Raw genomic sequence first — 26377 nt, 5'->3', positions numbered from 1 at the left:
TTCTGCAATACTACTTTATCCATCACTACTGTGTCTAATCTGCTTCAGTCTCTGTCTACCGTTGATGGGGAATAAACACTGTCATTACCATTCAAACATTCATAGTCCCAAGGTCGAAAACAGTTCCCGCACATGTAGCCTTCTCAACTGTCCTGAGAGGGGACCCATATGTGTTGCCTGAACTGGAATGAGGACTAGGCATTACAAAAGGTGCTTGGGACCCTATCTACCTGAAAAAGATTGTTTAAATGTAGTTACTGCGGCTGCTCCAGTCTCTCCCAGGGGGTTACTTACTGGTATCTCCCTTATATGTTAACAAAACCATATTGACTTGTGTCCTGTTGTTTTCCACTAGTTCTCAAAACAGGTCTTTTCTTGTTCTGCTAGCAATGAAGATTCAATGAACCACACAACAGTAGTGGAATTTGTCCTCTTGGGGCTGACCAACAGCCGCCATTTGGAGATCATCCTCTTTCTGATTCTGGTGATTGCCTACTTCTTGATCCTGTTTGGAAACGTTACTGTCATCAGCATCACTCTAGTGGACCATTTTCTTCAGACTCCAATGTACTTCTTCCTCAGGAATTTTGCCATTTTGGAAATCACATTCACCTCCACATTCATTCCTAGCACCCTCTACAGCCTTCTGACAGAGAGGAAAATAATTTCCCTGCCTGGCTGTTTTCTTCAGATGCTGCTTTTCTTTTGCTTGGGTACCTGCACTTTTTTCCACGTGGCGGCAATGTCCTTTGATCGGTATGTTGCGATCTGCCGCCCCTTGCATTACACGACTATTATGAACAACAGATTTTGCTTCCAACTGGTCCTGGCTTGCTGGGCAGTGAGTTTTCTCCTGATGTCTCCTCCCATCATTATGATTGCCCAGTTGCCTTTCTGTGGTCCCAATGTCCTGAACCACTTTTACTGTGATACTTCACAGTTGTTGCAGCTGTCCTGCACAGACACGTGGTTCATCGAAGGACTGCTGTTTATCCTATCAATTATCATTGTGCCAGGCACCTTAACAATAACTGTCATTTCATATGGTTGCATTATTATCACCATCCTACATATGCCATCTTCCTCAGGAAGGAAGAAAACATTTTCCACTTGCTCAGCTCACCTTGTGGTGGTGACTGTATTTTACAGCACGTCTATTTACAGGTATAACCGCACAGCACAACGGGGTGGGCAGGGCTCTGACAAAGTTCTTTCTTTCTTCTTCTCTGTGGTGACTCAGATGCTTAACCCATACATCTACTCACTCAGGAACAATCAAGTCAAACGAGCGTTGAAGGAGAGCATGTCAAAGGCATTTTCTAGCTCCCGGAGGCAACCATGAGAGCTGGAGTAGACCCTCCAAGTGACTGAATTGTTGCCCAGATGCATCAGCATTGTGCAAATGAATTAAAGACTCTGAATTCAAACGGTTTATGTTTTATAAATGTTACATAGTACCTTTTTCTGTTAGAAACCCAGACATTCCAACACAGGCAGGGTCTTCTAGTCCACCAGTACCTGCACTTGGGTTTGCCTGTGCGTTCTTTCCACTCGGTTCTGGTGGGTTAGCCTTGGCTAACAACCAAATCCGCTCCCAGCTGCCCAGTGTAGGGCAGAAGAATTTCTTCCTTATATTTAATCTAAAGCTACCCTCTTTTGCTTTAAAGCCACTCCCCCGTGCACTTTCTCTGCACTCGCTGATAAAGAGATCATAACAATGTGTAACAACCACTGTGATGTAACATATAGACAAGTTAACACACTGTGTTGTTTGTATGTTTGAGGGTTGTTGGTTTTTTGTTTGTTTGTTTGTTTTTGTTGTTGTTTTGTTTTGTTTTTGGTGGTGGAGGTGGGGATGGTGCTTTTTTGTTTGTTTATTTGGTTTTTGAGATATTTTTCCTGTTTGGTTCTTTAAATACAGCTAGGTGAGAAGGTAGATTTATGTTTGCCCTAACAAGAGCTGAATCCTTTTGGACTGGTAACATCAGTAATTTCTCCTGTAAAGCTTGTTTACTGTCTTTACATTTCTTAGCCAGTGGATTTGGTTATCTTTACTGACTTTGATATATCTTCTTTTTCTTTGTATGTTACTTCTATGGATAAGGATAAGGGAATGGCCAACAGGGCATACATCCTACTGGGGGTCTGTTATAGAACAAGAGCCAAACAAGGATGAAGAGACAGATGAGGTGTTCTATAAGCAGCTGGCAGATGTTGTGCAATCACCAGCACTTCTTCTCATGGGGGAATTTAACTCCACGGACGTATGCTGGAAATACAATACAGCCCTGAGGAAGCAGTCTAGAAGATTCCTGGAGTGCGTGGAAAATAGCTTCCTGACTCAGGTGGCTAGTGAGCCTAACAGAGGGGTTTCCCAGCTAGACCTACTGTTCACAAACATAGAAGAACTTCTGTAGTCAGACCAATTATCCTCGGGGTATTAAGCCTCCTGACCTAGAAGTCTGGAATGAGGAGTAGAAGAACCCCCACACACAGTACATTTGGAAACAGTTACAGAATAACACAGAATCACAGAATTGTAGGAGTTGGAAGGGACCTCAAGAGATCATTGGGTCCAAACTGCCTGCCAAAGCAGGTTCCCTAGAGCAGGTTGCCCAGGTAGGTGTCCAGATGGGCCTTGAATATCTCCAAGAAGGAGATTCCACAACCTCCCTGGGCAGCCTGTTGCAGTGCTCCATCACCCTCACCGTGAAGAAGTTCTCTTGCGTATATTTGTGGACCTTCCTGTGATCCATTTTGTGGCCATTGCCCCTTGTCCTGTCCTCAAAACCACTGAACAGAGGTTGCCCAAATCCCTCTGTCTCCCACGCTTAGGATATTTGTAAACATTATTAAGACCCCTCTCAGTCTTTTCTCCAGGCTAAACAGACCTTTGTCTCTCAGTCTTTCCTCATAGGGAAGATGCTCCAGGCCCTGTATGATTTTTGTGGACCTCCACTGGACTTTTCAGAGGAGATCTCTGTCTTTTTAAGCAGTTAGAGACCTGCTGCTCCACCTGGACTGTCACAAGTCCATGGCGCCAGATGGGATCCATCTGAGGGTGCTTGAGGGAGTTGGCGGATGTGATTGCTGGGATGCTTTCCATCATCTATCAGCAGACATGGTCATCTGGAGAAGTCCCAGATGACTGAGACTTGCTAATTCAATGCCCTTAAAACTACAGGTATGTCACCCTGACCTCACTGCCAGGAAGGGTGGTGGAACAGGTCATCTTGAATGCAATCCCACGGCATATGTGCGACAGCCAGGGAATCAGGCCGAGTCAGCATGTATTCATGAAAGGCAAGTCCTGCCTCACCAACCTCATCTCCTTCCATGGCTTGGACAGGTACACTCTTTGCTGGGTTAAAAACTGATCAGGCCCAGAGAGTGGGGCCAGCTTTATTGCCATCTGCGACTAGGCAAGGCTTGGTCAGCTTTTTTTTGTATGGAGTGGAACTTGGTTCTCATGCTTTCACTTGGTAGCATTAGGACAGGACCTAATGTTTTCCCTGTGAAAGCCTTAAGGCATCTGTAGAACCAAGTTGTCTAAGCAAGGATTCAGCTGAATCCCCCCATACATCTCCAGTTTTACATTTCTGCTTCCTACAGGCTTTGAAGCTGCTGCGGGTTAGCATTTATGACAGGCAGGAAGCTCCTTTCTATGCAGCCAGCTCAGTGCCTTGTTTGCTGGTGCATTTGATTCATGGCATTGCCATCTCAGCTGGAATACCAGCACATGCTGGTGAACCTGCAGAGTGCATTTGTAGTTCAAAACCTAGTGCTGTTCATATGAGGATGTCCCTGGAGACAGGGATAAGGGTTGGGGAGAAGAGGGCCAGCTGATGTTGGGATTCAACCCCAACCCGCTTTTTGCTGTTATACCCACAGGCTATTACCACCCTAGCCCCACAGCTGAGTATACTGAGGATAGCCCTGGAGGGAATTTTGACTTCTTCTCACGCCTGGTGAGCTCCTGAGAAGCTGCAGCTGTCATCCCTGATGGTCCAACTCGTGGTGTTCTGGTGAGATCTGGTAAGACAGGACATCATGCGTGTCTGGAGTGGCTGTGCTTTGGAGCTGGGGCAAGAGGGGAAGGGGTGGGCGAAGTGCAACAGATTATGTATCTTGTCTTGTTGGGGTGCGGTCCCAGGTCCAGCCCTCTAAGGATTGTCTCCTGGCTGTAGGTCTGGGGCTGGAGAGGGCCCCTGTCTCACTCTGTTCTTTCCACAGGTGTAGTGCTGGGCCGAGGTGGTGGCGCAATCTCTCAGATGCTCTGGCCATTCTGGCTAGGACTGGGAGGCCCCATAGGGTCTGGGCACCAGCCATTCCCGTGGATCCACATTCAGGACCTGGCTGGGATCATATGTCATGCCCTGGAGAATGAGTGCCTGCAAGGGGTCTTTAATGGTGTCTCCCCTTCTTCTCCTGAAACCTCCAACAGCACCTTCACTCAGGAGTTTGCTGCAGCCCTGGGACGCCCAGCCCTACTGCCAGTGCCTGCCTGGGCCTTGCGAGCTGTCTTTGGGGTCGAGCGGGCTGTTATGTTGTTGGAGGGCCAGAAAGTGGTACCAAAGCGCACCCTGGAGAGCGGCTACCATTTCATCTTTCCTGACCTTTCTGCAGCTTTGAAGGACATTGTGGCTTGAGCATTCCTTGTTCAGGCTGTTTAGGGCCTTGTTTTTGTGGTTCCCTGGCTCATATACCTTTCCTTGGGTGAAAGAGGGTGTCTTTTCCTGTTCTGTCTTCTTTTGTGCATCTCCAGCTTAGGAGACATCCTTCCTATTTCCAACTGCAATCTCCACATCACCTGCTTTTGGTGAAGGGCACGGACCTCTTTAAGGATTATGACTGCTGAATCTGCCATCTCTTTTCCACAGCATGTATGAGAGCTGCTCACAGAGCACCTTGGGGGAAGGATGTCTCTGCCCCCTGCAAAAGAGGTATGGTAGCAGGGAAGATTTTCAGGTGTTGTAATTCTTCTCTATGTTACTGGAAGTCCCTCTTCCGTTTTTCCCAATGTCTTTCACCATGTGATCACAAGAGACTTAGTTATGCTCTTCTGTTTTGCTTGTCTCAATCTGATAGGAAATTCTAATTAATTAATTGTATGCTTGTAATTGTGTATTTGTATGTGTTTATATATAAAAAGTCAATAGCAGTAGTCAGTAATAAAGCAGTAAGCATATATACTATTACAGTTAATTACAAACAATGCTAGTGAAATAGCAAACATTCTCATTATTGATTACCTATAGGCACATACATACATTCAAAACATAACCAGTACCACTAGCTAACAAATCAATCCCCAAAGTGGGGATCAAGCTGTCTTCAAAGTGGTCTAACTAGGAAGACCACCCTCAGAAAGGGGTTAGTAAAGAAAGCTGACTTTAGAAAAGTCAATTTTCAACTTGACGGTTTTATTTTGCCAAATGGTATGCAGAAGATAGTTAAATGAGGGGATAAACAGCAACAACAAAGTAAATCCTACTTCACAGGCAACTATATTTGGTTATTTAGAGCGTGCTACAGATGGTGTTACATAAGGACTGAGGACACTGTGACCTGTACAAGCACACGGAGGAGAAGAAAATGGTCAGGTAGTCATAGGTTCACCAAGGGAACATCACACTTGACTAAGCCAATAGCCTTCTATGATGGAATGACTAGCTGGGTGGATGAGTGGAGAGCAGTGGATGATGTCTATCTTGATATCAGTAAGGCTTTTGACTCTCTCCCATAACGTGCTTGTAGGCAAGCTCAGGAAGTATGGGGTGGATGAGTGGACAGTGAGGTACACTGGCTGGATGGAAGAGCTCAGAGGATTGTTATCAGTGATACTGAGTCTAGTTGGAGGCCTGTAGCTAGTGGTGTCCTCCAGGGGTCCGTATCAAGTCCAGTCCTGTTCAAGTTATTCATCAATGACCCGGTTGGTGGAATAGAGTGCACCTCAGCGAGGTGCAGCTGTTGTCAGCGAGTTTGCTGACAACACAAAGTTCAGAAGAGTGGCTGATATCCCAGAGAGCTGTGCTGCCATTCAGAGGGACCTTGGCAGGCTGGAGCCTGTCAAGGTTGAACATCATGAAGTTCAACAAGGGCAAGTTCCGGGTCCTGCACCAATGGAGGAATAACCCAAGGTGCCAGTACAGGTTGGGAGCTGACCTGCTAGAAAACAGGCCTGCGGAGAAGGATCTGGGAGTCCTGGTAGACAGCAAGTTAACTGAGCCAGCTATGTGCCCTTGTGGCCAAGAAGGTCAATGGTATCCTGGGGTGCATTAGGAAGAGTGTTGCTAGCAGGTTGAGGGAGGGGATCCTCTTCCTCTACTCAGCCCTGGTGAGGCCTCACCTGGAGTACTGCATTCAGTTATAGAAGGGGGACATAGAGCTCCTGGAGCAAGTCCAGCAGAAGGCTACAAAGATGATGAGGGGAGTGGAGTACCTCTCATTTGAGGAGAGGCTGAGAGAGCTGGGCCTCTTTAGCTTGGAGAAGACTGAGAGTGGGTCTTATTTCAATGAGTACAAATACCTGAAGGGAGGGTGTCAAGAGCATGGGGTCAGACTCTTTTCAGTGGTGCCTAGCAACAGGACAAGAGACAACGGGCACAAGTTGAAACACAGAAATTTCCAGCTATTGAGGAACATTTTTTTACTGTAAGGGTGACAGACCACTGGAACAGGTTGCCCAGAGAGGTTGTGGACTCTCTTTCTTTGGATATATTCAAAACCTGCCTAGATGCCATCCCATGCAATGTACTCTAGGTGATCCTGCTTGGCAGGGCGGGCAGATGATCTCAAGAGGTCCCTTCCAACGCTGCGGTGCAGTGCCTTCTTGCATATTAGTGGAGACTTTGTGGATGGAGCTATATTTAGCATATTCTGCATCTACATTGTCTATGAAATATACACTCCAGTAAGAAAACCATGTTCTCTGAAATCCTGGTTTTTCAACAAAAGGAATTAATTTTTCTCAACAAGGAATTATTTGGCCAATTCTACTTGAGAGGCAAAACAAGAGGTAAATTACAGGGCAAGTAAGGGCCAAGACAGAAAAAACGGCACAGTTTATTTCAACTCAAAGTAGAAATTGTGTTAGTTGAATCTCTCCCTAGAAATGCCTTTTGCAGGAATCCTTAGGAATCCATAGGATTCTATATTGCAGATGCCTATAACTGTATAGAGAAACACTACAATCAATGTGTGGTGAGGTACTGGAACAGGTTGCCCTGGAAAGTTGTGGATTTCCCATCCCTGGAAGTGATCAAGGACAAGTTGGATGGGGCTTTGAGTAACTTGGTCTCGAGGGTGGCATCCCTGCCCATGGCAGAGGGTTTGAAGTTAGATCATCTTTAAGGTCTCTTCCAGTCCAAATATATGATTCTATGCCTCCCATAAGACCATAACCACATTGCCTTTGATTTTCACTTAACAATTTCAGTGGACTAGCTATGCTGGATGAGAAGCAAAAGCTTGCCTACAAACTAGAGAAAACTTCTTAAAGATTACTGATTATATATTATGCTCTTACATAATGTACATCATGGAGTTGCTCCGAAGAGAACTTTATTAACAAACAAAACAACAACAGTTTAATTTACTTTAAAATACTTGTTTGTTTGTTCATTTGTTTTATTTTTCCACACGTAAGAATGTATTTGCTGACCAGCTTCCACACTGAGCTTCTGATCTCCTTGTTACACAGGGTATAGATCATGGGATTAGTCAGGGGGAAGATGACTGTATGGAAAAGAGCAACAACCTTTTCCATTGGGACAGCTCGGAAGGGTAAGACATAGATATACATAGCTGGGCCACACATGACAAAAACCACAATGATGTGGGAAACACAGGTGGAGGCAATTTTGCTCTTTGTCTTGGAGGACTGTGTCCGGAGCTTCAGCAGCAGGACAGTGTAGGAGATGAGCAGAAGTGAAAAGCACATGACAATGACAACTCCATTGTTGAGAAACATCAAAAGTTCCACTATGTGAGTATCAGCACAGGCCAATTTAACCAGCTGACGGACATCACAGAAGAAGTTGTCCAGGATGTTGGGGCCACAGAAGGGGAGAGCAATGGTAAGAGCAAATAGAGTGATGCCATGGATGAAGCCCCCTGCCCATGAAGCTCCAACCAGGACATAGCATACTGCCCTGTTCACAAGCCTGGTGTAGTGAAAAGGTTTGCAAATGGCTACATAACGGTCATAGGCCATGGCCATGAGCAGGAAAGCTTCAGCTGCTCCCAGGAAGTGGAGGAAGAAAAGCTGGGCCATGCAAGCATTGTAGCAGATTGTCTTCTGGTGTGAGAAAAAGTCAGCCAACATTTTAGGTGGGGTCACGCAACAGTAACAGATGTCCAAGAATGCCAAATTGGCCAGGAAAAAATACATGGGTGTTCCCAGTTGGGACTCTCCTTGAATTGTGAGAATGATAAGGACGTTGCCTGGGAGAATTATCATATAGAACAGCAGGAAGAAGAAGAAGAGAATCATCTGGACTTTGTGGGTTTGAGAAAATCCTAACAGAACAAACTCTTTAACTACTGTGTTGTTCTCATACTCCATTTGGACTCTGTAAAACCCTGAAAAACAGTAATCAAAGAAAAATGAACAAATACCAGTGTAAATATACTAAAATATTTAATCAACTTCAGGTATACTTAGACTGCCTAATAAGCACATCCTTTGACCATTGCCTAGTTTTAAGGCACTTCTTATGGTGAAATACTTGAAAGCTAGTAATTTAGATTCCCATTAACCTGGGCATTGTACTGGAAATATAAACTGAAAACATCCACACGTCATCATGTGTTCCACATTTTCTCTACACCCCGTGAACGGGCACCAGGATTAAGTGTAAGTCATAAAGTATCAGTCCAGTCTCCTATAGTAAGCTATTTTTTGTGGTTTACAGTGTAACTGTCTATCTGAACTACTCCTGTATACATCCTTTCCAAATGACAAAAGTAGGCCCTTCCAGGGTACTATACAATTCATTCTAATGTAGACAGTCAAACAAGTCTAGATGAATTGCACTCCAATAACTCAGTAAACCTAACAATCACATCCACGGATTATGAAAGAAAGCTAAGTATAGATCACTCATATCTGAAGTGTATTACAATTGAACAATTTAAAATCACTTTACAGTCAATGATATCTGTACAACCAGCCCAATATATTAGAATATTATAATAAAGAATTCCACCATAATTTTTTTCAATTCAAACAATTTTTAAAAGAATATATTTTCCTCAATTGTCTTTCAAGGGAGCCGAGATCACATACTGACTTCCATCTTTCCTCAAAGAAATCCCTCAGCAGTGTCTAATTTTCCAAAGAAATCATCAGACCATTGGAACCATGAAGAAAATTCAATTATCTAAATATCTCTCTGAAATTAATCCACCAAGAATTGACTTGAAGAGAGATTTTGAAAACATATTGAGCTTTTCCATGGAATGTGTCAAGTCATTTAAATTTGCATACATTTTGAATGAAATTGTTGATTTTAACTCCTCTCTCACAAAGACAGACATTAAAAAAAAAAAAAAAAGAAAGAAAAAAAAAAAGAAAACAAAAACAGTCAACTTTAGTTAAATAGAAAGACTTGTAAAATAAGTTCTGTCATTCCTCCCAATTCCAGTTCTGTTTCTTCTGAGTCAGAAGAAAGTTACATGAAATTTTGTCTCCCTTTCTTCTCTAATATCTTTCTTTCATTTTGCTGCAAAGATGGTATGTTTGTATGCATGACTGCGTCTGCCTGTTACTGCATTAATTACAATAAAATAATGAAATAAAGGAATATAAGGAAGGAAAAAAGAGAGAAAAATACCCTTTAAGACACTTTTTGATGTTTCTGTCAAATATCAAAATTTCTCATCATGCCTTGAAATAAACAAACCAAAACAACAACAACAACAACAACAACAACAAAAAACACATTATTGACATTTTGGGTTTTCTTTATTTCCTCCTTTACTACATGGACAGTTGAAAGGCTCATTGTGCTAGATGCATGTATAAATAGGTTGATAATTGTCCACTATTTAATTTCTCAGCTACCTGCAAATCCATGCCGACAGGCATCTGGAGCTAAGTGTCTCTTTGCCTCACTTTAAATTTCCTCTCATTGATTTGGTCGGCTCTGGAACTAACCTAACAACTCTTCCCATCCCATCACGTGCCAGGAAGATTCCTGTAGGAATCTATTGCTCCACACTGCTGTCCTTTATCTGACCCCACACACCCATCCAATGCAGTAACACTCACCTCTGCTTGCCTATAGATACATCTGTGGTTGCACTTGACTTTCATGACTTCACATCTCTACCACCTAGGTTGCTCATCCCTAACTGGTGTAGAAGCAACTGAAGCTACATCTTCTTGTGCCATTTTATGTGCTCTGCTCTACAGTTTCAGATCTAACAGATCTGACAGCACTGAATACTATGTTCAACTGTTTGAATTCTGCTTTACATGTCTACCTCAGACTTGCATTTTTTTCTTTGGACAGATCAAAATTATAGATAATCTCTGAATTTATTCCTTGGTTCTGACTGGCATTCTTGAACCTAAATGTCTGTGAAACTACAGTTCTCACCCTTCTTGTCATCCACCGTTCAAAGCAGAATGTCCTTCCTCCTCAGGCAAGGTTAGCAGTCAACATCCCCATACCGGGAGGAGAACAGTATTGCCTGTAATTCTTTTCTTCCTTATTGGTTGTGATAGTTCATTGATTTGGGGTAATTCTCACTGACATCAATTTTATGCAAGACAGCTAAAACCTGAACACCCCTAATTCTTCTGTCTCTTATCTACTGTTTTCCCAAGTGCTTCCCAGGTACCAACAGCTCTCCAGCTACCAAATTCTTAGCTTCTCTCCAAGCTGTGACTTTATTTCTGAAGCAATCCCAGCTTTAAAATCCTACAAAAGCTAAAATGCATAAAAGCTTCAATACATATCTCACTTTCAGGATCTCTGTTGGTAGTCCATCATCTCCGCTTGAAGCTTATTTCTCTTCCTCTCCCCCACACTCCTATGTTTAGCACTGCTGTGCATGCACCACAGGTTTGGTTCTGTTAAATTCCATGCCCATTTTCAGCGATTTTTTCCCTGTCTGCTTGTCAGCACTAGCACAACAGAATGCAAACAAATTGCCCATGACCTTTGATGCTTCACTCACCTCCTGCGGATAAAGGATGAGTGGTGCATGCCAGAGGATGAAGAAGATTTTGTTTCTTTGCATCCTCTGTATGTTACTTTCTTTGTCTCTTTAAGAGACAACTGGGGCTGCAGGTGGTTTCTTGTTCCAAGTGTGGAGGTTACACAATTATAGAAAGCAGCCATTCTTCCAGAGTGCTAACTGAGATGCCCAGGGGTCTTAATAAAAGCCCTAAGGTATGTGATTATTTAAGAGCAGGAAAGAGTGATAGTCCTCTGGCTTGACCAAGCTCAGTAGCCTCTCTGTGATGTCGTGAATGTGGGTTCAAGGTAGGCAGCAAACCTCTTGAGAGATTGTGTGGATGGCAAATAGGTCCCTCAGTGCCTCTCAGAGAGGAATCTCCAATTACCAAGAGCTAAACTTAGCGAGGGATTCAAAGAATAATACGAAGAGGTTCTATAGGTACATTGGCCACAGAAGAAAGACTAAGGGGAGTGTACCACCTCTGACAAATGAAGACAGAGATCTGGTAATGACAGATGTGGAGAAGGCAGAGATACTTGACAATTTCTTTGCCTCGGTGTCTTTACTAATGGTCAGGCTTCCCATATCTCTTGAGTCCCCGAACCTCTAGGCAGGGGCTGGGAATATTCCTGAGGGAATTGGCTGATGTAGTTGTCAAGCCTGTCTCCATCATATTTGAAAAATCAAGACACTCAGGCCAAAGTTCCCAGTGACTGGAAAAAGGGAAATATCACTCTCATTTTTATAAATGGTATAAAGGAAGAGCTGGGGAACTATAGACCAGTAGTTGCTCTCCTCTCCTACTTTTGTAGCCCTTCTCTGGACATGCTCCAGGGTCTCAATGTCCTTCTTGTAGTGAGGAGCCCAACACTGAACACTATTCAAGGTGTGGCCTCACCAGAGCAGAATACAGATCACGTCCCTGGTCCCACTGGCTACAATTCCTGATACAAGCGAGGATGCCAGTGGCCTTCTTGGCCACCTGGGCACACTGCTGGCTCATGGTCAAGCAAGCATCAATCAGCACCCTCAGATCCTTTTCCTCTGCACATCTTTTGAGCCACTTTGCCCCAAGCCTGTAGCGTTGCATTAGGTTGTTGGGACCAAAGTGCAGGACCCGCCACTTAGACTTGTTGAGCCTCATCCCATTGGCCTCTGCCCATTGATCCAACCTGTTCAGGTCCCTCTGCAGGGCCTTCCCGCCCTCCAGCAGATTGACATTTCCCCCCAGCTTGGTGTTGTCTACAAACTTACTTGGGGGTGCACTCAATTCCCTCTTCCAAATCATCAGTAAGATATTAAAGACATAATCTGGGTGACTCTTACTGTAATACTGCTGATGTGGCATATAGCAACCATAGTAGTGATGACATATTGTATTATATAGCAATTAACATAATACAATTCAAATCATTGTTTTTTCTCAACCGAAATTAAATCCCTTTGAGCAAAATATGGGACTTCCCCATGATTACGCATTACCATCAAGAGCACCCAGGTACTTGAGCAAAAGCAGTCCCACAAATGGGTTTGCCTTTACCTGAGGCAGGAATAACCCAGACTGTCTTCCCCAGTAAGTTTTTTATACAGGGATATTATCTCCTTCTACGCTGCATAAGAGTTTTGAGTGTGCAAAGACAGTTTGGTTGGCAGATACCCTAGTGTTGAGTAACCAGGTGGCCTTTCCAAGTGTCCATGGTCAGGCCTACCCCTCAAGCAGCCTATCCACGTGCTGGCCTGTATATTCCTGACTCCAAAACTCTAGGGGATGACTTGGGGTCTCCCTTGGTACTTTCTGAAAGATGTCGCAGGTGGGGACATTCTTCCCCAGCTGCAGTGTAGAGCATGTTTTTTAGATTTTTGTCCTTCCTGGACTGGCCCAATGGCTACAGCATGATGAATATCCTGATTAATTTGTACTAAGACTTGTCGTTGGTCAGGGCCCAATTTGAAATTGTTCTTCTTCTGGGTCACTTGATAGAGACAACATACAATCAGACTGTAGTTTGGAATTTGCGTTCTCCAAAAACCCACAAAGTCTAAGAAAGCTTTTCTTAGGCAAAAAAAATCCTAAGAAAGCTGTTTCCTTTTTGCTAGCTGGTGGAGACATAGCTGTTATTTTGTTGATCACATCCACTGGAATTTGACCATATCCAATTTGCCATTTATTTCTAAAAACCTGATCTTCTTTGCAGGTCCCTTGATATCACTTTGGTCTATAGCAAAACCAGCTTTCAGAAGGACTTGGGAGTATTTTCTTCCGTTTCTCAAATACTCCTTCTGCTGTACCGTCCCACTTGATGATGTCATCAATGTATTGCAGGTGCTCTGGAGCTTCCCCCTGTTCCAGTGCAGCCTGGATCAGTCTATGGCAAATGGTAGGGCTGTATTTCCACCCTGGGGCAGTTGATTCCAGGTGTACTGGACACCACTCCAAGTGAAAGCCAAGAGTGGCCTGCCCTCTGCTGCCAAAGGGGTTGCAAAAAATGTATTAGCAATATCAGCTGTTCTTCAGCCCTCTTCAGTCCCATAACAGAAGGGTCTTCTGAGAGACTGGGCAAGGTAGACAGCTGTTTAATTTCCTCTGTCTCCAAGGCAGCTATGCCAAAAGCCCACTAGTACCCTTTGGCATCCTTAAAATACCATACCACGAGGTAGTCTATGACAAAGATGCACCAGAGCCTCCAGACTTGTCACCAAGTGCTTTTGCCACTCAATTCCTGTTAGACTCACCTCAGCCTCCAATGCAACCAGCTGTCCCTGTCACTCCAGTAACAAAGATGGGTTCTGCCCCTTTCTAACTTGATGGCATTAAGTTACACAGTGTATTAGTGTCCACTAGAGCCTAATACTTCTGTGGGTCTGATGTGCCAAGCCTTTGAATCCACACAGTCCAATAAACCTGATTGCTCCTTTCCTCTGCCTGGCTGGAGGCAGGGCCCTTCCACTGTGTTGAAATTCTTTACTCACATCATGTAAATGTGGATCAAATGTCCCTTCATTGAAGCCAGGAGTAAACTCATCTGTTCTGGAGATCTGCTCACTGGATACTGGAGCAGTCATTTTCTTAGCAGTCCCTTTTTCAGTCCCTTTTCCCATTGTTTTTCCTTGAATTTGTGTATCTATGTGTTAGTGTTGAGGTAGATTTTCCATTCCACTTCCTCATGTCCTCCCTGTGGTTGCACAGGTAAAACCACAGCATGGCACATGGTGTGTACCCGCTATGTCCTCTCTTGGGCAGAGGAGCACTTGCTCCTAACAGGTGAGACACTGGTTCATATAGATAAGGATTAGGGCATAACTCTTTGATTTGCTGGACCTCTTGGGAAAGTTTCCTCACAGCTGAGACACAGGCCCATAGAGTGGAAGAGAGGCTTTCTTCATACTTCTAAAGTTGGACAGACAATGCATCCACCTTGTGTTCCTCTCCATCTTTCCAGGTTATTAATGCCAATGAGTTGGCATTCAAAAAGAAATGAAAAAGAAGGAAACAAACAAACAAACAAAAAAACATCATTTGGACATGTTGGAATCAATAGTTCATGTATGGGAGTTAGAGACATGAATCCAACCATAAGCTGCTGCCTAGGTCTATTTTGGCTACATCCTGTGAAGCTATGATCTACTAAATGGCACAATTTGACCAGAACGTCTGTTCTTTATGAAGGAGACAGGATGGCATGTGTGAGTGAGGTAGACTGTAGCAAAATCAATAGCTGTGTTTCTTAGACACCAAAAACCAGTATTGATTATTAGAGGTGAAATTCTGATTTACGCTAGCTGAAGACCAATCTCACTATCAACCACATAAGTTCCTGTTTGTGTGAGCTATTCATTTGGGGTTTGTTTCATGCACATGTGGCATATAGAAACAAGGAGCAGGAGAGGTGAGTTCAGGGAACATGATATATTGCTGGTAGAGTCTAATGGGTGGGCTCATATAAACAATGTTTAGAATTAATGGATGAATTATTTTGAATGTTTATTTCATCTTGGAGCACAATCTGAATCATCTTTAAAAGAGGCAAAAGTAAAATCTGTAGCCATTTGAAAGGCATGTTCCGTTGAAGTGATTCAGGCTGATCACTCTAGTGTTACTGTATTAGAGTAAATAATCTTTTTACAAAATAAAACAAAAAGTCACTTTAGATCTTACCTTGCCCGTTTTGGAAATAAAATTAAAAAAATCAAAATTTCTAACTCATTTCATAGAGGTAAAAGTAGATCAGCTTTCAGAAGCAAAGTTAGCTGAAGCTTAAATGAAGTTTCCTTAACTTTGTTTCTCCAGCGTTTTAATTAGGCTTCCAATGTTGCACAGGGAAGTTAATTTCCCTGGGCACATCGAAACAACAACAACAAAAAAATGCTAAATATAATTAACCATTTTGCCATTAGTTAGTTGTTGTGAAGATTCTGAAGTCAGGCAAACAAGATGAGATGCCCTGAGATGGCTTATGTTACCTTTCTCTTTAAAAAGCAAACTAAAAAATTAATGTTTTGTAGGCCAGTCAGCAGAGTTTGCATTTCATTCTGTCAGTGTTCCTCATCCAATCCTTCCTTCCTTCCTTCCTTCCTTCCTTCCTTCCTTCCTTCCTTCCTTCCTTCCTTCCTTCCTTCCTTCCTTCCTTCCTTCCTTCCTTCCTTCCTTCCTTCCTTCCTTCCTTCCTTTTTCAAGGCTGCTCTGTGTTCTAGCCATGTATGTATATTTGTACATACATATGGTGTGTAGGTTTGTTCTGTGTGTGTGTGCCAACTGGAGATAGATGTTCAGCCTTGGTTCTGGCTGGTCCTGGAGACATGGAGCTGCATCAGCCTCATCTTCATTGCTAACATGATGTATTTATCTGTAATACAAAGAGGTGTCCTATGGAGTTATTTTTTTTCCCTTCTAAAAAACATCTTGCAGTGCAGCTCAAGCTCACTGCTTAAGACTGGCTGTGTTTATGTTACGATCAGTTAAGCTAGACCTCTCTCAGAGACCAATAAAGCATCTTAAAATGTAATTGTTATTATTACATGCTGAAGTGCCTGAACCATTACCCAGAAGAAGGTTTGAAACATGAATGCCAAAGTGCCATTGTTACATGCAATAAGGTAAGGTCATCTAGGAATGTTTGAGAGTGCAGCAAAAGCCAGGATAGCTTTACAGATTATTTCTGGTGAAAAAAAAGTCAAAGTTTATGTGGTGTCAACCTTACTGCCAATAGAAAACAGAAAATGGAGTGAGCTCTCCTCAGAACTGCACCAGTCTTCAGAACATCCTGAAGAGGTTGGATTTGAAGCAAGAGTAATCCCGGATGAGTAATCACAGGAGGTACCGAGGGCAAATTGTACAGGTAACTTAATTGGCAAAGTGAAGATATTTCCTAAGGAGGCAAAAATTTAAAAAAAATCAAGGCGGTGAAGTAACAATAGAAACAACCCTTTCCGTTCCCGTACACTAGACAAAGAATAGCTTGTCTCCTAGACTAGGCCTGGAAAAATATGAGCACCAGCTCCCTTACTCCTTTTCTGATCAATGGATATTACTCCCCTTTTGAAATTGTATCAGCAGCTGTGGTGATTCATCTGACCAGTTTGGGACAACAATAATGAGATAAATTCTGCTTATAGATAACTATCTTGTCCCACTGCTTACAGATAGGAACTGGATGATACGTGTAGACTTAGTCAATTAAATTTTAGGCAGCTATGTTTAAGTGAGATGAATCCTATTATCCTATCTGTCTACATTATGCTACCTAGCAGATCTCATTGCCTGGAAAAAAAAAAATCTTATTTGTTTGCTTGCATGCTTGCACGCTTGCTCACTCCTAATTAAAGTGTCTAAATGCTTAAATTTATGTGGAATACACCCCCTTCACTCATGCGTTAAACCAGCCAATCACATACTCAATTATGACAGTTTTACTAAGCAACTACCTGTTGCAGTGCTGCAATCATTGACAAGCCCTTAGCTGAAATTATTCAGAAACTCATCGGAGATAGACATTAAGATTGTATAGTCTAAGGAGAAAGCAATACTACTGAACTTGATTTCGTTTACTTTGGGGTAAACACCTGAAAGGTCTTTTTAAAGCTGTGCTGTGAAAAGAATTGTTTCTTTGTGTTTAGTGTGAAATCAGTGTAGACAACTAGCTAAGGTGAATCTTGTAAATTTCAACTATCAAAATTTGGATAGACAATTTGCATCTTTAAAGAGAAGGGTAAAACCCTGAGACTAGCTCTTTTATACTGAGCATGCAGACTGAAGAAACACTTCTGGTTTTCCAAAAGGTACAAGTAACACTGAGAACACATAGCTTGTAGATTCTACAATATTTTTAAAGCCTCTGAAGATATTTATATATATATTTTTTTATTTTAGTGTATGTCACGTGAAAGTGAAGTGTTATCTGCAACAATCTTTTTACCCACTGGCAGGAAGCTTGAGCCTCCGCCAAACTGCACAAGGAATAACAGACATCTTTAGAATACAACTGGCTCTTGTGTATTTGAAGAATCCATACCTCACGTCATCTTTGCTGATTTCAAACTTAGCTATCCCAAGAAGTTTCCCATAACAGCTCTTCATCATCCATACCACAGACAAGGATTCAGGCCACTTTTGGAGAAGAAGAAACTCCAGAATCTGCTAGGTATGTCATTTTGCCTGCCTATTGACATGCGAACAAGGATCAAAGTATTTCTCTAACTTTTCTGAGGTCTTCTTGGTGTGATTAAAAAAGTAGCTATATTGCAATATGGGAAATAAATACAGCAGGTCTGCAGTTGCATGCAGAGTCATTAGAATGAGGGAATAAATGAGGAAGATGAAGGAGGGAGAAAGGGAAAAAGGGAGGAAGGGAAGAAGGGAGGAAGGAAGGGAGGGAGGAAAGAAAAAAGGAATGAAGGAGGAAAGGAGGGAAAGAAGGAAGGAGGACACATCTGTGGAAATTCAACTTGAATCCCACACATAGACTGAACATTTGGAACATGGACAGCTGAAGGAATAAGTTTTCTTTTAAAGAGAGTATTTTGATACTCTAGTTTTTGTTTGAATTTACTGACCAAAGCCCAACGATGGAATTCAGCTGACTAAACACATATATCTATGCTATATGAGATCTCCTGGTGATACACGCCAGCTATCTCTAGTACAGCATTATGCCAAGGTTTTACATAGATACTATGTCACATCTCCCAGTTCTGTGATTATATCTGGATTACCTAGGGATATCTAAAATGACACTGAGCATTTACATTTAGTCAAATCATGCCCACCTACTTTAACTATAGCGAAAGCTTAGAAGTGTAGTTTACATGAAGATGGATAAAATGCAGATATGCAAAATTAGGTACCAAAATTCCGAATTGAAACCTGCATTTAGAGTCAAATGACATGAATCCTATGGCCGATCATTTTCAAGGATGTACTGGAAGACTTTGCAGGAAGAGGACTTCTACAGATTAAAACTGCAGTGCAAGAAAAGCTAAAGAAATACAATGGCCTATCACATTTGAGGCAGAACAATAGAGTAGCTAATAGACTACTCTTAGTAAGTATATTTATGAATAATAACTACTTCACCTAATCTTGTCTCTGTTGGTTGCATCCTATAGGGTAGTAATGGAGCTGGAGAATTGCACCACCACTGTGAAAAATATTTTCTTTGTTGGTTTTACTGAAAGTGCCACGTTACAGTATGTACTTTTTGCAACTTTCCTCATAATTTACACAATGACTTGGCTTGGAAATGTCACTATCATCATCACAGTAATCATAGATCAAGAGCTTCACAAGCCTATGTACTTTTTTCTAGGAAATTTAGCCCTCATAGACCTCAGCGAATCCTCAGTGACTCTGCCCAAGATGCTATGGGACTTCCTGTCTGAGTATAAGTCCATTAGTTTTGGAGGATGCATTGCACAGATTTTCTTCTTCCATTTCACAGGAGGTGCTGTGGTTGTCATCCTCACAGTGATGACTCTGGATCGGTATGTGGCTGTTCATAAACCTTTGCAGTACTTAAATATCATGAATCACAATGTTTGCCTTGGCCTGGTTGCAGGAGCATGGATAGGGGGATTTGTTCATTCTATTGTGCAGGTAGCACTGATCATTCAGTTGCCATTCTGTGGACCAAATTTACTAGACAATTTCTACTGCGATTTCCCACAGGTAATCAAACTAGCCTGTACAGATATCTATGCGGTTGAGTTGCTCATGGTTTCCAACAGCGGACTGCTTATGATCCTCATATTTATTGTCCTGATTGTGTCACATGTTGTCATCTTGGTCAAAATCAGGGCACATATCACACAAGGGAAGCACAAAGCCTTTTCCACTTGTGGAGCCCAAGTTGCAGTGGTGAGCATCCATTTTGTACCCTGCATCTTCATCTATGCATGGCCATTCAAAAAGTTTGTGGCGGACAAAGCCATGTCGTCTCTTTATACTATCATCACCCCAATGCTGAATCCCGTAATCTACACATTAAGGAACACAGAGATGAAGAATGCCATCAAGAAATTTCTCAACAATGTCTTTCTCAGAATGAGAAATTCACAACTGTCATTCCTTTCTTAGATGGTTGTTTTCTTTTACAGAGAAATGTAAAAGCGAAGTAGATAATGTGTTAATAACTGATTTTTGCTTTAGAAGAAGAATCATAGAATCATAGAAAGAAATTTAAATAACAATTGATGCAAGACTAAGATGCTGTCTCTGAAGGTAACAGCTGCTAGGAAATCAAAGTGGTTGTAGACTAATAAAGCAATGAACCTGTATGAAAACAGAAAATCAACAACAAGAATTAAACCAATGAAAACATCCCTTGTCCATTACAGTAGTTCATTTTACTAAGGGTCCAGTTATTTTTTAAGTTTCTATTTTTTAAAAAATTCTAGGGAACTTATATATGGTTGTTCCAGATTTATTTTTTGTTTGTTTCTTTGTTTTCATTTTGATTTTCTTTTCATGTGGACTATTTGTGATCAGATGAAAAAATGCAGAACATAAGACTTGACAATAAGCATGAAAATATTTTTGATTGTTTTTGAAAGCATATTCTATTTCAAAATTTTCAAAATCTCCAAACTTTCTTTTAAGAAATATTCTTTGTTCAGATCAATGCATTGCATGAAATATTGGTAATTTATCGTTATCACAATAATATAGTAGTCCAGGAAATTAAGGAGTGATGAACAGAGAACAAAGCTATTGCATAAGAATGGGAAAGTCTTACTCATTTAATATACAGGTATTTACCGCAATTTAGTTTAGTTTAATTTAGTTTATGCAACTGTGTTCCATCACAGAAGAGGCAAAGGTTCATCACAGACTTATTCAGATTTTAGGATTTTTCGCTGGGTACTTGGAGACCTGGACAGCCAGTGTGCTGTGGTTTAACCCAGCCAGCAGCTAAGTACCACACAGATAAAACTCATGGGTTGAGATAAAGACAGTTTAATAGGAAAGAAAATGGGGGAGAGGGGGAAGAATACAAAAAACAAGTGATACACAACACAGTTTCTCGCTAACACCCAACTCATGCCAAACCTGTCCCCAGATAATTGTAGCCCCCTTGGTCAACTCCCTGCAGTTTTATTGCTCAGTGTGGTGTCATATGGTATGGAACACTCCTCTGCTCAGTTTGGGTCAGCTGTCCTGGCTGCGTCCCCTCACAATTTCTTGTGGATTCTAAGCTTCCTCACTACCAGGGCAGTATGAGAAGCTGAAATGCCCTTGGCTCAGGGTATGAACTGCTTAGCCACAACTGAAACACCAGTGTCTTACCAGCATTATTTTCCTCCTACATCCAAAACATGGCACCATAGCAGCCACTATGAAGAAAATTAACTCTGTCCTAGCCAAAACCAGGGCAATATCCACCTCTTATTCTATACCATTTATGTCATGGTCAGGTGTCACAGTTTCCAAAACATTCTCATTAATCATCACCGCCTTTCCAGCCTTTTGATATATACACACAGATATCCCTTGGTGTACAGCCTATCCCTCTGTGGTTCAGCCCTCTATGCAAGGGCTGTAGCTTTCATGACTTTGGGCTCCATCAGACATAAAGGTCTTTCAGGGTAGAAGAGGTGGTTTGTGGTGTTAAATTTTTGCATGCAGAGACCAGCTCTGGTGCAATACTACGATACTTCTCCAGTTGTATCATTGCTGCACTTTACTTCCATCAAAATTCATTCTTCTTTGGTTTGCTCTTGCCTGAGGCAGAAATAACCAAGACTGTCTTTGCCAGCATGTAGTTTGTTGTTGTTGTTTGTTTGCTTGTTTTGTTTTTATGTGCATTACAGGGACTTTATCCCATTCTACGTTAAATAAAAGTTTTGACTGGGCAGGGTCAGATCAATTGGCAGATTTCCTAGCGTTGACTGAGCAGGTGGCTTTTTCCAAATGCATATTCCAGTGTCTGAATGTCCCAGCACCCATTGCTCTTAGTGTAGTCTTTAACAGTCCATTGTATTTTTCCATTTTTTCCAGAGGCTTGTGCATGACAGGGGATGTGATATACCCACTCAATGCCGTAGTCTTTGATACTGGTGTCTTTGAGGTTGTTTCAGAAATGAATTCTGATGTCTCAGTTCTTTCTGGGAGTGACATGTCATTGTAAAACTTGCCTTTCAAGTTTTTATTTCTCTTTGAAGGGAAGGGAAGGGAAGGAGGAAGGGAAGGGAAGGGAAGGGAAGGGAAGGGAAGGGAAGGGAAGGGAAGGGAAGGGAAGGGAAGGGAAGGGAAGGAAGGGAAGGAAGGGAAGGGAAGGGAAGGGAAGGGAAGGGAAGGGAAGGGAAGGGAAGGGAAGGGAAGGAAGGGAAGGGAAGGGAAGGGAAGGAAGGGAAGGGAAGGGAAGGGAAGGGAAGGGAAGGGAAGGGAAGGGAAGGGAAGGGAAGGGAAGGAAGGGAAGGGAAGGGAAGGGAAGGGAAGGGAAGGGAAGGGAAGGGAAGGGAAGGAAGGGAAGGGAAGGGAAGGGAAGGGAAGGGAAGGGAAGGGAAGGGAAGGGAAGGGAAGGGAAGGGAAGGGAAGGGAAGGGAAGGGAAGGGAAGGGGAAGGGGAGGGGAGGGGAGGGGAGGGGAGGGGAGGGGAGGGAAAGGAGGGGGGGGGAGGGGTGAGAAGGGAAGGGGAGGGGAGGGAAGGGAAGGGGAGGGGAGGGAAGGGGAGGGGAGGGGACGGGACGGGAGAGGAGGGGAGGGGAGGATTCAAAGTTAAAAAGTAGGTAAGACTGAAGATTCAAAATAATTAGCTAGAAATTAATGAAATGTCAGCTACAGCCCCTAAAAGCACCCAGTCCAAATAGACAAAGACAGCAGACTAGATCAGTGGTTAAGGTAGGGCTAAAACAAAGCTTTCTCTCCCATAGTTATATCACTTGAATCACACATCTTTTGATGTTTTCAGCTATTTTTCACACCCTCTTGGTTAACAATGATCATCAACTCTTTCAGGATGCACAATTCATAGCATTAAACATGTAAAACATGATATGCTTAAGTCTGAAGAAGTCACTCTGATCCCCCTTTACAGACAAGTAAGAGAAGTTTGCCACTCAAAATAGCATTTAATCTACTATTAGAAGTATGGAATTGGCTCGCTCCCTCCCATCGTCTACAGAGGGAGCCTCAAGTTCAGATCAACCAACTTCTACAGTTCCAAAGTCATCTGAAATAGATCCCACCCAAAAGGGAAATAGGGATTTCAAGAGAGTCTACTTAAACTCGGAGTAAATGATGACTCAGAGGTAGTTCAGATGTTCTCTTGGCCAAGAAACAAACCAAACTAAACTAAACCAAACCAAACCAACAAAAATGTAAGCTTTGTGAGGGGACACTGCAATGTAAGCTGGCTGTAGGCATCATCGGTCCAATGCTGTCCGTAATGTAAGAAGAAAAAAAAAAGGAAATTCTTCTAGTGAAAATCACCTAACCCGTTTTGGAGACACTGTACGGCAGGGCTGCCGAAGGTAAGACACTTACTTCAAAATGCCTATTGTTATTATACAAAGGAAGTACTAAGGAAGTACTAAGACCAAAAAGAAGTATTAAGACCAAAACTTGTAAGTCCTCATAGTTACTGAAAAAGAAGTACACAAAGTAAGAGTTGTTCTTCACAGGTGTTTTTCATCAGGTAATAAAACACTAACCTATCAGTAAAGCAATGACTGCCATGAATTTAATTAACTTTAATTAAAAGCTAAACCAAGGCAATAGGTTAAAACTTTGTACCAAGGCAATAGGTTAAAACTTTGTAAATAATCAAAGAGCTTAGGCAGATTCTACTTCAGCTACTTGGACCTCAAAAGTTAAGAAAAGTATTGTAAATACGAGTCCTTACAGTCTAAGGGTAACTTTTAATGTTCTTCTCTATTCTGAGAAGGTATATTGAGGTCTCTCTCAAAACTGGAACTTCAGTAATGTACTATTCTTTCATTTCCATGCCAATAGAAACAATGAAAACCACAAAGATTCCCTTCAAATACATTAGATTTTTAAATGCCTGAAGATGTTAAGAGTTCCCTTATTTTATATATAAATTAAAATCATCTGTGGCTCCCACGTCCACAACTTTGACTTCCTTGTTCATGTTAGAAAACCCACAGACAAAAGGGCAGCAAAAGGGTAAGATACAGCAGACAGAGAAATTGGATTAAGTATTTACAAAAGGTGGCTGAATCATGACAGGGTTGTGAGCATTGCTCTTGTTTTGATAATGTATTATTCCCTTTTGTTGTGATCTCTTGACAAGGTCCCTATATGTATTGTGGAAAATGTACTTCCGCACCACTCTCTCCATATAAGGATACACTTCTGCCACCAAAGAACATTTTGTGCCTTGAGATTCACTAGTGTAGTCCAATGCTGGGTTCCCCCCTACGTAACAGAACTTGAGCCTGGAGAATGCAGAGTTAATGACCATTTGCTCTGCTGTGGCAGTCTAATCTCTTCTCTCTCTTTCTCTCAGTTTCCCCTTCTGGGCAGTAACAAAACATGAAGCTGCCACAATTGGCACAGTGCTGCATAGTGCTCCATCTGCATCACACACATAGAGGCACTCTTCAGGATAATGAATCAATGTGACTAATGAGGCAGACAGCACTGAACTTCACTCTTTATGCCGTATTGGTGTTCTCTGTGGGTATCTTTATTATCCCTTCTTTTGTTAACAGAAAGAATAGACAAAGGCTACTTGGTTTTGCTTTGTTGTATTCATTTTCTTTCTTTCCTTCCTTCCTTCCTTCCTTCCTTCCTTCCTTCTTTCTTTCTTTCTTTCTTTCTTTCTTTCTTTCTTTCTTTCTTTCTTTCTTTCTTTCTTTCTTTCTTTCTTTCTTTCTTTCTTTCTTTCTTTCTTTCTTTCTTTCTTTCTTTCTTTCTTTCTTTCTTTCTTTCTTTCTTTCTTTCTTTCTTTCTTTCTTTCGTCAGTGTTTTTGTTGCCAGCTGGGCTTTGTCTTTAGTGCAGGGAATTCCCATGGAACCATTTGGGACCACTAACCTGACATCTGGGGGAGCACATGTTCTTGGCATTTAACCCTACGCCTGTAATGAAGCAAACCCTTAAATACCAACTACTAATAGTTGTATGTTTGGGTCAGCCTCCCACGCTATGAAACTTAGTGAACACCAGTGTTACACTCTTACAGCACACACAGCAATTGCCTTCTTTGTTCAGCAAAGCCATCTCCAGAGTGGTAACCCTCAATCCAATGCCTCCCCAGGGATTCCCAGAGGCTCCTTGCTTCAGTAACTGGCTGAAATGCTCTGATCTCATTGCAGTGACTACTCCTCTGACACCCTGTCCATTTGATTCCTCCCAGATGAAGTCAGCAGAAAGACCAGAACTAGGAAACCATACTCTTCTGACAGAATTTGTCCTCTCTGGATTGTCTAACCACCCAGAACTGCAGAACCTGCTGTTCTTCACATTCTGCTTGATTTATACATTCACTATCACTGGAAATCTTCTCTTCTTCATTGCCACAGTGCATCCCAACCTCCACATGCCCATGTACTTCTTCCTCCGGGTCTTATCCTTCCTGGATGTTTCTACAGCATCCATTGTTGTTCCCAAGATGTTAGTAAACTTCCTGTCAGAGGAGAGGAGAATTTCCTATGTGGGCTGTGCCACACAACTCTACTTTGTGATTTTCTTAGGAGCTACCGAATGCTACCTGTTGGCAGCCATGGCCTATGACCGCTATGTGGCCATATGCAACCCCCTTAGATATGCAATCATCATGAACAGCAGAGCTTGTTTTTTCCTAGTCCTGCTGTCATGTGCTAGTGGTAATGTTGTGTCTGTGGTGCAGACAGTTTGGGTGTTCACATTGCCATTTTGTGGGCCCAACAAGATTAACTACTTCTTCTGTGATATTCCCCCAATCATTATGCTCTCCTGCACTGACACCTCCTTCTATGAGAAGCAGATAATTACAGCCACAGTGCTGGTCATCTTTACACCGTTTTGTCTCATCCTGGTATCCTATGCCTGCATCATCTCCAGCATTCTGAAGATTTCCTCTGCAGAGGGAAGATGCAAGACTTTCTCCACCTGCTTTTCACACCTTATTGTTGTAACACTATATTATGGTAGTGGGACCTTGATTTACTTACAGCCCAAGTCCAGTAATTCACAAGACACTAAGAAAATCATAGCTCTCTTTTACACAGTCATAATTCCTACATTAAACCCCTTGATTTACAGCCTGAGGAACAAAGAAGTGAAAGGAGCACTAGTCAAAATTATAGCTGAGCTGAGTAAGATATAAACTTATGCTGCTTGAAAGGAATCTTTCTTCTCCTCTGCATATTTGGACTGTATGTTTCTTTTATGTTCAACTGTTTTTAAATGTCCTGACAACTTGAAACACTAGGAAATTGGATGTATCTCAAAGTGCACTTAGGAACTTTTTGTTTCTTTTGTCCAGTATGAGTATATATGAAACTTACTAATTCAGTATTCATAATGCATCACCTTGTATCAGATGCTAGAGATGAAGATTTCTCTCTCTTTTTTTTTTTTTTTTTTAAATTTATGCGTTGCTTTATGAAAGAAATATTCTTTATTTCATAGACAAACAAAAATTCTCCACCCCCCACATGCTCCCAACATCTTGTAATAGATCATACAATCATTCAGGTTGGAAAAGACCTCTAAGATCATCTAGTCCAACCTTTAACTTAGTACTAAAGT

The 26377-nt window shown here is 42.1% G+C and overlaps 4 protein-coding genes and 1 pseudogene across 4 annotated transcripts; 4 read left to right on the top strand and 1 right to left on the bottom strand.

The window, feature by feature from the left end:
• Nucleotides 1–400: 400 nt before the first annotated feature.
• On the top strand, nt 401–1342 carry LOC137844471 (olfactory receptor 6E1-like). The gene has a single exon (XM_068660877.1). It carries the CDS (start codon nt 401–403, stop codon nt 1340–1342), a length of 942 nt encoding a protein of 313 aa, XP_068516978.1.
• A 2150-nt stretch (nt 1343–3492) lies between these two features.
• Nucleotides 3493–5012, top strand: LOC137844475 (epimerase family protein SDR39U1-like; annotated as a pseudogene).
• A 2582-nt stretch (nt 5013–7594) lies between these two features.
• On the bottom strand, nt 7595–9172 carry LOC137844255 (olfactory receptor 4N2-like). Its single transcript, XM_068660458.1, has one exon. It carries the CDS (start codon nt 8564–8566, stop codon nt 7595–7597), a length of 972 nt encoding a protein of 323 aa, XP_068516559.1. The 5' UTR covers nt 8567–9172.
• Nucleotides 9173–18799: 9627 nt separating this feature from the next.
• LOC137844254 (olfactory receptor 4D1-like) lies at nt 18800–19759 on the top strand. Its single transcript, XM_068660456.1, has one exon. The coding sequence runs from the start codon at nt 18800–18802 to the stop codon at nt 19757–19759; it is 960 nt and encodes a 319-aa protein (XP_068516557.1).
• A 5213-nt stretch (nt 19760–24972) lies between these two features.
• On the top strand, nt 24973–25952 carry LOC137844534 (olfactory receptor 10A7-like). Its single transcript, XM_068660983.1, has one exon. The coding sequence runs from the start codon at nt 25002–25004 to the stop codon at nt 25950–25952; it is 951 nt and encodes a 316-aa protein (XP_068517084.1). The 5' UTR covers nt 24973–25001.
• Nucleotides 25953–26377: the final 425 nt, after the last annotated feature.

Source organism: Anas acuta, chromosome 25 (assembly GCF_963932015.1).
Source record: "Anas acuta chromosome 25, bAnaAcu1.1, whole genome shotgun sequence".
In the NCBI taxonomy this organism is placed as follows: domain Eukaryota; kingdom Metazoa; phylum Chordata; class Aves; order Anseriformes; family Anatidae; genus Anas; species Anas acuta.
This window is presented reverse-complemented; position numbering and strand designations above follow the sequence as displayed.